Source organism: Rhea americana, unplaced genomic scaffold (assembly GCF_003343005.1).
Source record: "Rhea americana isolate MKP2758 unplaced genomic scaffold, rheAme1 scaffold_428, whole genome shotgun sequence".
In the NCBI taxonomy this organism is placed as follows: domain Eukaryota; kingdom Metazoa; phylum Chordata; class Aves; order Rheiformes; family Rheidae; genus Rhea; species Rhea americana.
The window spans coordinates 193,413-208,409 of NW_028186566.1; the positions used below are offsets into that span (position 1 = coordinate 193,413).

Here is a 14,997-nt window from a genome sequence, read left to right on the forward strand (position 1 = left end):
GCGCCCGAGCCCATGCCGGGCTACGGGCAGCTGCTGCGGCGCGGCTACGGCAGCTTGGCGGCGGCCGTGCGGGGCTGCGGCGACTGCGGCTGGGAGCTGTCGCGGCGGACGTGGGCCGAGAACGCGCACCTGGGCTGGGGCGAGGTGCTGCTGTGCGGGCTCTGCGCCCTGGGCTGGACCGCGCTGCGCCGCGCCGCCGCCCGCCGCCTCTTTCGGGTCAGTGCGCGCCGCCGGCGGGGTTGCGCGGGAGAGCTCGGCCTCCTCCATCCGGGGCTGCGTGCTGGGAGGTCTCCGGGCGCGGGGGATGCGGTCGCCGTTCGCCCGGGGCCGCGCTCCGAGCGGGCCCGCGGTCTCGCCCGCTTTCCTCCGGAGCTGCACGCCGGGAGGTGCCATCGCCGTTCCGCGGRGCCGGGGTCCCGCTGCGCGGGAGAGCTTCCCCGCTTCCCCCTGTAGCTGCGTGCCGGGAGAGCTCGCTCCCCTTCCCCCGCGATTGCGTCCCGGGAGGTCTGGGGGGTTATTTCTCGCGCAGRGCCGGGTAGCGCTGCGTGTGCGTGGGGGGGAGAGAGAGGGCCACGTTTCTGCGTGTCGTCTGCGGTTTGCATGAAAAATGTCCTTTGCCGCTTTCCCTTCCCTGGTGCGGCGGTGGGAGGGATGGTGTGGGGAGAGCTGCTGTACTGCAGTGCTGAGCTGACCTTCTTCAGAGCGGGGTTGCTGGCATCCGAAGCTCGCAGCCTCTGCAAGGGTTTGCGGGCCATTTGTCCTCTCCCTGTTAGACCACTGCTTTGTAAAGGACAGGATGAGCAGGACTTCCCTGGTGGTGGTGAACAGCTTCATTTAGTTTCTTGCAGTGAAAAGCATTTGTAATGAAATGAGACCTTCCTTTTCTTCCTGATGGCTCGGCCCTGGCGGAGGGGATTTCTCCCACATTACCTTTCCAGAGAGATGCTGTAGACTTTGCTGTGGAATTTACCTTGGTCTTTAAAGGCAAAAGCAATGGAGGTGCTGTGTCTTGGGTGGGGTGACGGTCCCCTCAGACACGGAGACAACCCCTTTCTCACCTACCCAGGAGTATGGTGGCATGTGGCCCTGAGCAGCTGCGGGAGCCTGCGTGGTTCTCTGCAGCTCCATGGGACGAGCCTTGCTCCCTGCAGAAACTGCTCCCTTCAGAAGCCCTTTCACAGGTTGAAAAAAGCTACCAGGGCCTTCCTTTTCACAGCTGTAGTAATTAAGCTATCAGCAGCTACTGCTTTCTATTCCCTGCCCTATCAGCTACCAAGCCCTGACTTTAAAGTAGCTCTACCTCTGCTGTTCAGAGCTGTCCTTGCTTATGTGGTAACGTGAGGTGGTGCTCGTCCTGTGCAAAGTTCCAGTCCAAGGCCTCTGGACTCATTTGAGCCCGCTAAAATGGCATGCGGGCAAGGCTTCGRTAATAAACGTGCTTTTTATGTAGGCCTGAACTTTACCTTAGTACCTGCATCCGTGTGCAGCCGCTGCTGGGCAGCGCGTGGCACCTGGGAATTCTGGGTCTGGTCTGGGTGAAGTTGGAGGTGCTGTGACAAGCTGGAGGTAATTTCTTTTGCGCTCCAGTTTTTCCTTGTGTGAGGCATGGCTCACCCTTACAGCGTGTGTGGTGGTCAGAGGGTGAAAAGCCCTTTGGAGTGCTGTGGAGTCTGCTCAGAGCCCTTGGAGGACACTTGGTGACTTTTACCGACCCTGAAGTACAACGCTCTTGGAAAAATGGGTCACAATTGTAATTGCAGAAGAATGAGGAGAGTTGATCGGAGCTGGTTCTTGTGGCTGAACCTGTGTGTGTTGTAGTGATGAGATGCTAAGTGACAGTGATAGCATCAGATTCCTCCTAGCAGATAGGTGGAGGGGTAGCAGCAGGGAGAGGAGGCTACTTTTCTTTTTTTTCTTCTTTTTTTAAGCATCTGAAACTTTCTCTCTTTATTCTGCTGGACTTGCCATGGGAATCGTTTTTTATTGCATGGTTCCTGTGCAGGTAGAAGAGGAGCGGGTCATTCGTCAGCAGAGTAAAAGGTTCCATCACTCAGGGAGAATGAAAGTATAAAGAAAACCTCTTGTTTAACCTGGGGACAATATTTCTCCCACACTGAGGACCCTTTACTCCCCAGTAGACTCAAAGAGGGTCCTTCCTTGTTTTGAATCCTTACTGCTCTCTGCAAGAACTGAAGCACTCGTGCTTATGAAATGAATTCATTCAGTGTCCTGAGAATGTCACCTTCCTACATGTTAGTTATAAATAATAGATCTTGCTGCCTGGATTGTAATTCTCTGCATCTGAAGAGGAAGTGATCTTACCGCAAGGCCTTGAAACTTGGAGCATAAAATGCACCTTGCTTAGCTCTGACTGTGACTGCTTCTCTGTGAAACAAGTGCCTTAAGCAACATACCACTTCCTTTATTATCTGAATTGTCCCATTTCTTTTAAGTGGGAGTGAAAGGACAGAGTATAGATTGTTCACTCTTCTTCTAGGACCACTGCAGACCACATTTATCCTGCAACATCTTTKTCACAAATTGTCTCACAGTTAGAAGAAGTGTTAGAGATTGTGCATGTAATGGGAGGGGTTTGGCTAGAATTAGAAAGCATAAACTTTAAACTGTTATAAGTGCTGGGTTTGTTTCTGTGCATTAGACAGCATTTCCAGTGACCCTTAGAACAAAGATAATTTTGGGCTTGTTGCCTCTTTTTCATAGAATCCTCGCTTGGTATGAATACAGACAGAAATTGTTTTTTGCATAGGAAATATCCCACTTAGCTGAGCAAACGTGTGTTGCTGGATAGGGAAGGCCCCTGAAGTCAGCTGTGCTGTGGGTGTAGGTATCTCTGTGCAGGGCTGAGGGACATCTCTTTTCTCTCTGGGGTCTTCCCCCCTGAGTCTCTGCTCTTTGTCCCGGTGATGTCTGCTTGCCTGAGCTTGAACGATACTCGCGGCAGATCTGATTGTATCAGCTCATTGGAGCTACTGCCCACCCTTCAAAAGCGAAGAAGGTCAAGCCAGGTCTAGGCAAGTGTTCTCTCCTTTCTAAGCCTCCTCCTAGGTTTGCCTGCCGCTGTCCTGCCATGATTGGTGTCTGGGCTCTGAAAGCCACTGCCCTCGGTGTCTTCTTCATGCAAGCAGCATGCGAGATTCTAAGGAGTTTGATTAAAAAGTGGCAACATGAGCATCTCTGAGCTCTGTGTTGGTTAAACATCCTGGAGAGCAGCTGAATCTAGAGTTGCCTAGGCCAAGCACAGCTGGAACAGGAACAGGCATTTCTCTTYGGGAGAGACACGGTGAAGTGCCTGGAGATCAGCAAGTCTGTGCTAGCAGTCTCCTTTTCCAAATGGGTCTTGAGCTGTGCAGTGAACTTGAAYAGATAAAACTGAGAGCACACTTGGATTTGTGTGCAAAGATGGTCCAGGATAGCTGTGGCAAGCCTAGGCAGACACCTTGCAGCCCTCAACTACCCTAAGCCATTTTTGCTGTGCTGCTGGGAGTTGAAGTCCTCATGTTGGATAGTTTTGCCTCTGAACCTGATGATGTTTGTCAGATACCACCTCTGTCCTTAATGGCTGTTTGGCTTTTCTCTGCAGCTGGTGTTTTCCATTTTTGGCCCCCACACTAGCCACCTTGCTCTGTTAGTGGTGTTGAAATTTGTAGGGCATTGCAGTGTTCTCTGCAAGGGAAAATGCTGTGTAAACTGAAAAGTGTGCTCTGGAAAGCAGGGTTTCTGGGTGGGTGATCAGTATAGGCCCAGGAAACATGTTGAAGCTGGAAAGCCATGGTCTCCATTACCCCTTTTAGTGCCTTATGTAAGTTTTCTCTGCCCTACAGTATTGTTGAGACTTATTGTTGAGACTTATTTCCCCAAGTTCCAGAGTTACGTGTGTGCCTTGAGGGTAATTAGTAGCCTGCAGGAACGCTATCCCCCAAACCCACCACCGTGAGACCCGACGSAACCTCCGCTGCTTCTGCTGAAGGCGAAGAACACCTGCTGTGGCCGAGGGTGGGGGAAGGCTTCAGCACGCCGCCCTCTCCCCTGCGCTCTGCCCAGGGCTTGAGGCAAAACCCTGAAAACTCGAGAGGAGAAAGCCACAACAATGGGCCCTTTCTTCACCCGGGGAATGAAACTGTGTTGCTGCATCTCGGAGCRGGGGCTGCTTTCCCTGTGCCGTTGTGTCAGCATTCAAGCATGAGAAGGTTATTCAACCCCCGCAGCACCCTGTTGGCAGCTGTGTCTGGCCTCCACAGAGTGTCTTCTATGGCCCTTCTCTCTTAGGGGTAAATCTTACTACTCTCAGAGACACCAAGGAAGAAAAAATGTCTGTTGGTTTGTTGCAAGTGTCATAATGTCTTTTTCTGTATGTTTATCTAGAAATTGTTACCGAGAGCCTAATACAGATTCCCGATGTCATAGCTGCAGTGCAGATAGAGAAATTGAGGCACTGAGAGGCTCCATGCCTGGTGCAGGGATGGAGCCAGGAGAGAGCTGGAGTTCATGTCACACACCTGGCATGCTCAGTTCATTCCTCTTCTGTACTGAGGTGACAGCTACTGCCCATGAGGCCTGCAGGTCCTAGGAGACTCTCTTGGGTTTTTTTTTTGGAGGGGGGGGGGGTAGAGAAAGGTGACATTTTACTGGGTCTTTCCTTCAGCAGCTCTGGACCCTTCCCTGGTATGGCAGGAGCAGCAGGTCTGGGAGCTGTGTGCAGGCCAGATGGGGAGGGGACATAGTCCCTTGGGATGGAGAGGTGCCATCACAGCTCTACCGAGGTGCAGAGCAGATCCTGGAGAAGCTGTGCCGCTGCCAAGGAAGGGGCAGYAGCTGGCCAGGCTTTGAATTAAGAGCTCTGCTAGCTCACCCTTGTCATCTGCTTTGAGGAAAAGCTAAGGTAAAGCTGCCAGTTGAGGCTTGAGGATGCCTTGGGCTGAGGATGCTACGTGGCAGCCATTCCTTTGCGTTCCCCTGGGGAACTCTGTGCCCAGGCACAGCACGGCTGGGGAGGAGGTCGAGGAGACTGGGGGCAGTCTAGGGGGTACAATTCCTCCATAACACGCCTCAGTTCAGACCCCGTCACGACTGGCCTGCCAGGTTGCTGGAAGGTCTTGTGTTCTGTGGCTTCAGCCAGCTGTGGATTTAAGGGGACAAACTGCTTTCCTCTGGTGCTGCAGGCTGTCAAAAGGGAGCAAGTGTGTGTCTGCTTTTTGCTAGGAGTATTTTTTTGACACTTCAGCGGAGCTGTGGGCAGYGATGGTTTCCATTTGGTTTCTCTTTCCAATTTCAAGCCGCTCTTGCAGTGCACTCTCACCCGCTGCTTTGCTCTTTCCCTCCCCCAGCCCCGCAGGTTGTGCAACGTGGTGCGTGGGAACGGTCGTGTTCCTCAGACCCCGTTTCCAGTTATTTTTAAAGGTGAACCGGAAGAYGTCTGTTAACAATCCGGTGGGGGAAAGGGGAGGACGGAGCGAGCCAGCGGCCCTTTAAGCAGTGCCCCATTGCATCACTTGCCAGGAGCCTTGGGCTCTTTCAGCTGGAGCCAGGAGCCAGATCCGCCGTTCCTGCCAGACCCGCTGTTCCTGCACAGCACCCGTCACCCTTAGCAACAGGCATCTCTGCACCGTTGCCGTGGGAACAGCGGCTGGGTAGCGGGAGGACATCCTCTGTCACACACATCTCCCACGATGGGGGAGAGGGAGGACGGGGACACAGCTTCTGCGAGGCGTTGGCTGGTTTCTGCCCTCGCTCCGGCCTTCCTCGGGGCGGGTGCCTGCCTGCCTCAGCGGCTGACGTTTCCCCGCGCGAGCGGTCCCGGGCTTCGTCTGGGCCTCCTGGGTGACCTGGGGACAACTGTTAATCCGGCAGGCTCCTGAGTGGATCAGCTTTCCGGGAGATGCTGTTCCTCTTCCAGCCCTTCAGGCTGTGGGGAGTGCTCCCGCGCCGGCTCTCGTTTCTGCGTCGCGCTCGCAGGACAGTCCAGGGCCTGTCACTAACTAGGTATGCAGAAAGAGCTAAAATCTCTGGGATCATGAGTTGCCACAAGTCAGACTGGAGCAGCCCTCCCTGTGTTTTGCTTTCGCTGCACACTCTGAGCTGCTGCCATGCCAGTGGTGGGCTGTTCATCTCCAGGCCATGACCATGGCCTCGTGGCAATGTGCTGYACCGCTGCAGTCTCTGCCAAGGGTCAGTAAAGCACACATCCTCTCAGTACTGCTTGCCTGCCCCACAGATGATGGTCCCCATCATCAGCTCTGCCTGCCTGGGGTAGAAACGTGGTGTCCTTCTCCTTTTACGGCTAGGGAACTGGGAGAAGTGACAAATGATTTGGCTGGTGGCGTGCATTTAGGCTGAGTTCAGCATCCTAAATTCAGGCCCGACTGAAGGGTGCAGGACTGGTGTGGTGCTCAGTAGTCACCTCTTGGTGGTCCTGGAGCTCTCCAACTTGTTCTTGTGGTAGTACAATGAGCTGTTCCCATATCTGAGTTGCTTCTGTGCTCCATTTGTGGAGGCACGAATAATTCATGCCTTCTGGGCTCAGGACTTTCTGCCTCTGCATTATTTACTCGCCCTTACAGCTTCCTCCTCTTTTTCCTGCCATGACTTCTGCTGGAACAGACCTTGCCAGCAGTGTGTTCCTGGTCTGAGCGAGGAGCTGCCATGCTCTGAATGCAAGATGCGTGGGGGGAGGCCAGAGCTGTGCCTTGTGAGCTGGAGGGGCCTCAGACAGCTTGGCAGGGCTTTATAGGGCTGGTGCTTCCAGGCTTGACCACTGCTGGGAAATTCAGAGCTTAGAACAAAGCACTTTTAGACTCGGAGTGGAGCCCTTTGCAAATCTGACACAGAGACGGACTAAAAGCCAGGCCAGCCACAGCCCTGGACAGCTGGGGCCTTAATATAGCCTTTGAGCATCGAGGAGCCAAGCGCTGCCTCCACGAAGCGCTGACCTGAGCCAGGGCATGGTTACTTTACAGGCATTTTGTTTTCATCTCCAGCTTATCTGGACTCTCTCTGGTGAGCTCTCAGCCCCGAGCCTTGGGGCGTTATCTGCATTTCAGGCRGTGAGGATTCGCTCCAGACCTTGAGCCACGCTCCCACGTGTTGACTGCTCCCCCRCAGCATGGGGTTGCAGAGGTTGCCYGGGCMGCCAGGCTGATACAGCTCTGTCACTCTCGTGATGAGAAGCAGGAAAGCTGCCTGGTGTTGCTCAGCTGCCAGCGGAGGGAGAATGCCAGTGCCCGGAGCCCCAGCTGAGCTAAGGACAYGCACTGGGTGCAGCATCGTTCTTCCTTCAGAAGCTTCATGGTATGATGTGAAGGAGGGCTTTAGCGGCTCCATTTTACTCCTAGGGAGCTGAGGCTGTTTAATGCTGGGGCTTTGCTTTTACTAGGATTTCTAAGGTGTCCCTGGCCCTGGTGGCCTGTCTTTCTAGCCATTGTGCAGAATGAGTGTTGGAAGAGCTATGTGTTACTCATCACCCCCAGGARCGTGGGGGAACTCAGAGCGAGAAAGCTATGTTCTTAGTGTGAGCAATCTGCAGAACTGCTCATCCTCCCTTTTCTCACTTTGACCATATTCAAAGAGGCTTTGCCTCTTATTTCTGAGTCTCAACTAGTGGGAGGTGCTCTGTAAACCACAGCAGCGTTTCAGCACTAGTCAGCTGGAAGAGCTGTGTGAAAGTACAGGTTTTGGACCCAGAGCCCCGGTCTTTACCCACCTGATACCTGCAAAGCTGGCCTCCCTTCAGGGCTGGTTGCCTGCTGCGGGGGAGCCTCGTCACACACTGGTCACAGCAGCAGCTGTGTCTAGGACTCTGCAAAGCCTTCGCTTCATCAGTTGAAAGGCTCTTTTCTCAGAGCTGGCAGTGCCGCAAAGCTCATACATGCAAGATGGTCATGTTACAGCTTCCTCTTCTGGGTTTCCTAGTGCAGATAGGACTTGATCTTAATTTATTTGTTATTGACTCTATTCTGCTAAAGCCAGCTGTGGTCAGCTCCGCTCCCGGAGCGAGGGCAATGGAGCGATGCCSAGGCTGTGGGATGTGTGGTGTAGGCTTACGCTTTCCTCATGAGGTTCTGCTTTCGCAGTTTTTCATTATGGCCAAGGCCAAGTGGATGGGGTCTTAGCCTTGTGTTTTGCCCTGCTGCAGGCTCCCTCGAGCCTATTCCCCCCCCTTATTCATGCTGCAAAGACGACCAGGAAAATTCATTTCATGTCCCTGTTTTTTTTTTTTTTTTTTTTCCTTGTTTGGTATAGAGGGGAGATGGGTTATTATAAAAAGAAGAAAAACATGAAACCCACCTTTCCAGCTGCAGTTGCCACACAAGTTTCAGGACTGTCCATATCATTTTGCTGAGGTCCTCTTTGATCTTCACTGTGAGTTCATGCCCAGTCTGGCAGCGTACCCRTGTGTTCGAGTCCCTCAGAGATCCTTTCACACGGTGAACGCTGCCCTGGGCTCCCTGGAGCCGTCCTTCTGCCCTGTGTGTGATGCTGCTTTTCCTTTCTACTTGCAGCCCTTTGGGGAGTGGTGTAACTTGCAGCCCAAAGATGCTGCCAAGATGCCTGAGAGTGCCTGGAAGCTGCTTTTCTACACGTTATCCTGGTCATATGGCATCTACCTACTCTTCTTCACTGACTATACCTTCTTCTATGACCCACCATCYGTCTTTTACGGTACAGTAAGAACGAGGGAGAAGGGGCTTGGATTAGAATGCCCAGGTCCATGTAACCTCTGAGTGGAGCAAGGGAATTGGAATTGGGCTGGGAGAAGGAGACTGCCTGTTCTGTGATGCTGTGGTGCAGAAAGGGCACAACAGACCATCTCCATTCATTTCGTTACAGAGATGGTGTCACCTAGTGGTTAGTACGGGTAGGGACTGGGATATCTGGCATCCGCCTTTTAATGTGGAGGGGAACGGGACTGAGTAGTTAAAGTATGGGAGACTGTAAGCCAAGGCTCCGCTCGTAGAACTAGGAGGGGGAGTGGGTCTAATGCCAAGGGCAGGGCCTGGGAGCCAGGACTGCTGGGTTCTCTTCCAGCCTTTGCCTCCTTTGTATCTGTGAGGTGCTGAGTGGGAGCTGGAGCATGAGCACAGCTGAGCCCCGAGGGCTGCTTGGAGCAGCTCTGGCTGCCGCTTGTTCTGGGCTGTTTGTACTCCTGGGCCTCTGATGCTGAAGGAGGCCCTGTGCTTATGGCTCTGAGTTCACCTGGGGCTCTCTGTCCCTCCCCAGGCTGGAAGAAGGGCATGGACGTGCCCACGGACATCGCCATCGCCTACCTGTTGCAATGCAGCTTCTACGGACACTCCATCTATGCCACCGCCTACATGGACACGTGGCGCAAGGACTCAGTTGTCATGCTTCTCCATCATGTGGTCACACTGACCCTCATAGCCTTCTCCTATGCTTTCAGGTGAGGACCCTGCCTGTGACACGGCCCCTCTGCACTGTGCCCATCCCAGACGTGGGCAGATATGCAGCAAAGGCTGCAGCCTTTCCGTGCACATGTCCACTCATGCACRTTTGCCAGGAGGACTCCTACTGGGTTGGTGCAGCTTCTCTCCTGCCCAGGGCTAATCCTGACTCAGTGCTATTGCTGCAATCGCAGTGCTCATGAGCTTTTGCAGTGTCAGACCCACCCTGCAGCACATTGCCACGCTGCGCCGTGCCAGGCGTGTCTGTCTGGATTATTCACCGAGTCTGTCTGTTCCTGATGTGATGGGCCACGTGCACTGGATGCCAGCGTTGACCCCACTGTCCCACACGTCTCCCTCTCTGGTCCCCTTTTCCCTGCAGGTACCACAACGTGGGCATCCTTGTGCTCTTTCTGCATGATGTCAATGATGTGCAGCTGGAATTCACTAAGCTCAATGTCTACTTCAAGCACCGGGGGGGAGTTTATCATCGGCTAAATGACATCATCTCCAACATTGGCTGCCTCACCTTCAGTGTCAGCTGGTGAGTTTGCCTGCCTGCCTGGCCCGGATCCCACTTCCAACCATCCTTGCCAGCTTTTGCAGTTCCCCTAGTGCCCCAGGGTACAGCCTGCTGGTTTTGTGTGCATGGGAACAAGCTGTTTCTATAAACTGTTTGGGAAGAGGTTCCTGCAGAGCCTGACCCCATGCTGGGCTTGGAATCCTTCTGTAGTCACTTTGCCGTCTGTCACCGCAGAAGTGTCTGTGAAATCTCGCTTGCAGCATGACAAATGACCCCAGGGGAGGAGGAACTGTTTCCATTTTCCCACTCATTTGGTTTTAGCAGTAAGAAGCATTTTTGCAAGAAGGAAACAGGACATGATTCTGTCCCAGATACCAGCCTTGCTGTCCCTCTTGGGACAAGGCAGGAGAGACAGATGAAGAACAGGGATGAGGAACTCACAGGTTGTCACTCCTGATGTATCCCTTTGTCTCCTCCTTTCCTCTCTGCAGCCTACTCTGAAAAGCAGGGGTGGCAGCAAGAACCACAAATTTGAGGGGGAGGACAGCAGAGAAGGCTTTTCATGATAGACTAGAGATGCAGAGGGCTAAGAAGGCCTTCCAGCTATGTTCCTCTCCTGTCCCTTCTCCAGTTGAGATAATCTCTGCGTTGTAAACCTGTCGCTCTACCCTGAGAAGGCCATTTCTCTGTCCTGCCTCTGATGCCAAGTCTTTTCTGCCCATTAGTAATAATTTTCTCCCTTCATTAACTGCCCTTTCACAGGGCCTGGATGAAGTCCTGTCTAGAGCTGAGCCTTAAAACCCAAGCCAGATGCCAAGTGCAGGGACTGCCAGATGCAGGGGGAGCTGGTACGTGTTGCCTGGAGACGCAAGGTTGAGCTGGGGGAAGCCACACCACGTCCCACGCCTCCCCAGGGATCCCTGTGGGCCATTAAACCCACCGTGCTCCCTCTGCCCTGGCAGGTTCTGGTTCCGTCTCTACTGGTTCCCCCTCAAGGTGCTCTACGCCACCTGCCACTCCAGCCTCCAGCTGGTCCCTAACATCCCCTTCTACTTCTTCTTCAATGCTCTACTCTTCATCCTCACTCTGATGAACATCTACTGGTTTCTGGTGAGTGCAGAGGTGCTCAGCAACCCCTACACTAACTTCTGCCCTCCTCAGCTGCTCCTGCATAGTGACTGCTGCCTGCCTGTCCTGGGGACAGCTGGGGAGACTGTGCCAGGACGAGGGAAGTCTGGGAGGACTGGGAGTGGACTTGGGGGGGAGAAGAGGGAAAACAATGTCAGTGCCTCTGTGCTGGAATTCAGACTGTCTCGCACCCGGGGATCCACGAGGAGGGAGCGATAACAACAGTCGGGAATGCCATCCCCTGGGGGTTCCTTGGCAGTCGGGGATAGGCTGGAACCTGATAAGGGCGTAAATGCTCTGGCAGCCCTCGAAGCCCTGGGAAGAAGGGTGGGAAGGGTGGACTTGCAGGGTTCACACCAGCAAGCTTGACTCCAGGCAGAGCTGGGTGGCATCCGGGTTCATCATCCTGCAGAGAGGATATGGGCTAAGGGGAGTTGCAGCAGTTTGTGCTGTTTAGTCTCTGGCTCAGTCCAGCCCTGGCTGCATGCTTGGCCCTGTCCCTYTGTCCCCTCTTTGTCCCCAAGTCTTGTAGCCACCTCTACCTTGAGTTGAAGTGGGAATATTTTGCTGAAAAGAAAAGCTGTTGCGCTAGGAGAAAGATTTGAGGATAAGAAGCCTCAGAGGGGCTAAGAGGGAACTCCTCCTCCCRGTAAATTCACGTGGCATAGCCTCTATCCTGCTAGAGGCCCTGCCTCRCACTCCAGCCCCTTGCGGGGATGGGCCTATCCTGTCTGTGCTGCCTTCTGCTRCTGTGGGTTGTCAGCCACGTCCTGGGGCAGGAGGTGACACCTTTTTGCACCCGTAGGYGCCAAAGATTGGCGATCTGTAAGGGAGCTGCCCTTCTTGGGGTTGGGGACAGCAAAGAAAGGCCCTGACTAGCAAATGAGAGTGAGCAGGTTAGGTGKAATGGCTCTGGGCCTGGAGAGCTGACTGGTTTCCTTCTCCCTCCRTAGTATATCGTCCTGTTTGTGGCCAAGGTGTTGTTGGGGCAGATGCAAGAGGTGAATGATGTGCGTGAGTACGATGTGGAGGACAGCAAGAAAAYGACAACGGACAAGAAGAAAGAGGGCGAACTCCAGCTGCCCAATGCTCTGAAAGAAGGGTGCGTGGGGAGTAGAGGAAGCATGTACAGCACCCATGGGCTGGGGGAAGGGGTGCTGCCAGACCTCCTGGGACCCTGGAAGAACTGTCAAAGGGCCCAACATTGGGCTGCAAAACACAAGAGCAGGACACAGGGTGTAAACAATTGTTGCAGGGATCAGGAAGAACTTTCTCTCTCTATCCTTAGGCATTCTGGTGTGTCCATCCATCTTTATGTCCCTTGAACCCTWACCCAGCCCTTCCTCTGCTCGCAGTAGAGGGCTGGCTCTTGTGCATTACTGAGGGCTGTTGTCTCTGAGCAACCTCTGTGTTTCATGTGATGGGAACAAAGTCTGGTGAGATGCTGGATCCCACAAGCAGGTGTGGCTGGCTGGGGACCAGGCTCGGACTGTCTTCATGAACCTGTCAGGACAGATCTGACTTCAGTAGTGATTTGTGRAAGTAGCAAAGGGGGAGTCAGTTCAGAGACCAAGGCTCATTTTCTGCTGTGCTCTTTTTCACAGGATGCACCTGAAGAACGGACTTATAAAAGACAAGCGGTTATAAGGGAAGCGTGGTTGCTGCAGCCTGGGCAGCCTGGCTGGATCTGGGGACTGACCCAGGACCCTACACTCAAACCCAGCAAATGAAAGGCACAAGGAGAATATGCCCTGATACCCCTTCATCCCCTGCCTGGAGCTGGGGAGGAGATGCCACTGACTGTAACAGGTCCCTCGTGGGGCTTGCCTGTGACCAGGCTTCGCCTGATGCTGATGTGCTTTGTGTAACCAGTCGGTGCTGGTTCAGCTGGGAGGTTGGTGGCTTTGCTAACATGGTCCAGGTAGGATTTGGAGCTGGCTTTAGGTCCCCTGGCGTTTCCTCTACCACCTCATCCCTCAGCTATTTTCCGTCCCTTTGTGATATTCCCCCATCTTTGTTGGGTTTCCCCTTGGACCCTATCTGAGCTTTTGAGCCTTTGAGTCCTTTGAACCCTCTTCAAACTGGAGAGGGAAATGTCCTCTCCTCCACTGGCAACACTATCCCAGGTAAGGGGAACCCAAAGCCAGCTCTGGTCGCACTGCTAAGCTGGGACTAAAGATGTGATGCAGTTCAGCTCTGGGCCTCGCAGCTCAGGAGGGGTCGCAAACGCAGAGCTGCCCACATACCTCTGGAGGCCACAGTGCACAACGCAATTCCCGTGTGCAGGTCCCTGCCTGGAAACCCAGCCCTGGAGCATTATTCCAGCCTCTCACCCTCCAGGATGAGGGCTGGGACATGAATTTGCTTAAAATGCGTATATAACTCTTACAGTTGCTTGAAAAGCCAGTCCTGGGGACAAATTCTGGAGGGCCCCTGATGAGGGGACTCCAGACTCTCGCTCAGCAGTTTCTGCTTGCTAAAGTAAAGAACAAAGAGTCTCTGCTGTGCTGGTTGGTTTTCCAGGCAGCGCCAGCCCCGAGCCTTGCCAGGTGCCCGAGGCTGGGCTGGGCGACGTGCTGCTTAGCTGGGAAGCCCCGTGGATTTTACAGCCCCTCGGACTAAGCTCGCCCCGTTGCTTTCCGTGTCGCAGGGCCGGTACCCAGAGCTCCTGCGTGCTCCCTGGGAAGCAGCGGTCCCTCCCGAGCGGAGACAATAGGGATTCAGGGCATTAATTCCAAGCATCAGAGGGTGGTTAATTGTTTTTCTGTTTAGTCTCTTATGTTGTTCTGACTCCAGGCCTGTTATGTGAGCCACAGGGAAAGTTTCTCGGTAAACAAAAATCAAAGTGTCACTTTGATGGAAACCGTCCCAACCTGTGACAGGATCTGTCACCTTCTTACTCRTAACCCCGTAGCAGGGTGTCAGAGGGGCACCCGTGGTGTTCTGCTAGCTTGGTGCTTTAGTTTCTTGACTCTCAAGATGGATTTGCAGGCGTGAGGACAGTGGAGAAGCCAATGTCTCCAGGGCTCTTTCTGCTCGATCGGAATAGAGCATGGGCAGGGGTGGTGCCAGGTTGGGCTAACGGTGGTATCTAGTCAGCACGGGTGTGAGTAAACTGAATTTCCCCTTATCAGCTTGCCCAGACTGGGTAACTCATTGGTCGGCGATGCGTGTGTGTGTGTGTGTGTGTGTAACGGCAGACGTGCTGCCTTTGCAGGTCCAGTGATGGCCAGAAAGGGACTGTGCAAACCGGGGCTTGCTCGGACTCCTCTGCCAGAGCGGCGGGGCCAGGGGAGCCTGCGCCGGAGTTTGGGTGCTGATCGCTGTCTGCGCCCCGGGGGCTGGCCCCAGGGCTGCGCGTCCTGTGGGCAGGACGGCGTGTGGGAGCGAGCCCAAGAGGCAGAGTCTGCAGGTTTGAAGTGCTGGAAGTTGACAGCGTTTAGGGAGACGTGTCAGACGCTGGGATGCAGACAGCAGATTGGAAAGAGCTGATCTGGGGGGAGGCAGCGAGACCCTGATCAGAGCTACTCTCTGTGGATCTATCTCAGTGGGACGTCGACGAGGTCCACCCCTCTCCTAGGGCACTGGGACCAGTGCTCAACTTGCTGGCGGCTTTGCGTAAGGAAGAACAGCCTTTTCCCCATCCACAGGGACTTCGTTGGACCTTGATGGTGTGGAGATGAGGGGGAGGAAGGGGACCTGCCCTCCAACACGCACACAGCAGCCTCAAAGGGTTAACGGGCCCCAGGAGGCTGGAGGGGCTGTTCACACCCGCTGCCCAATCCTGGGAATCCCTCTGTGCTAATTGAGCACTAACCAGATCAAAGGCTCCAATCAGGCAATCAACACCCCGGCCTGTCCTCAGTCCCCTCCAGAGCTGGTCCCCAGCAGGCGCAGCTCTGCTCTTTGTCTGCCGGGAAGGACAGCTGA

The 14,997-nt window shown here is 54.3% G+C and overlaps 1 protein-coding gene across 1 annotated transcript; it reads left to right on the forward strand.

Annotated features, from left to right (window-relative positions):
• The first annotated feature begins 12 nt into the window (after positions 1-12).
• On the forward strand, positions 13-12,759 carry CERS1 (ceramide synthase 1). The gene is made up of 7 exons (XM_085315351.1): positions 13-216; positions 8,517-8,676; positions 9,235-9,415; positions 9,799-9,960; positions 10,902-11,049; positions 12,021-12,169; positions 12,672-12,759. Exons 1-7 carry the CDS (start codon positions 13-15, stop codon positions 12,712-12,714), a joined length of 1,047 nt encoding a protein of 348 aa, XP_085171477.1. The 3' UTR covers positions 12,715-12,759.
• Positions 12,760-14,997: the final 2,238 nt, after the last annotated feature.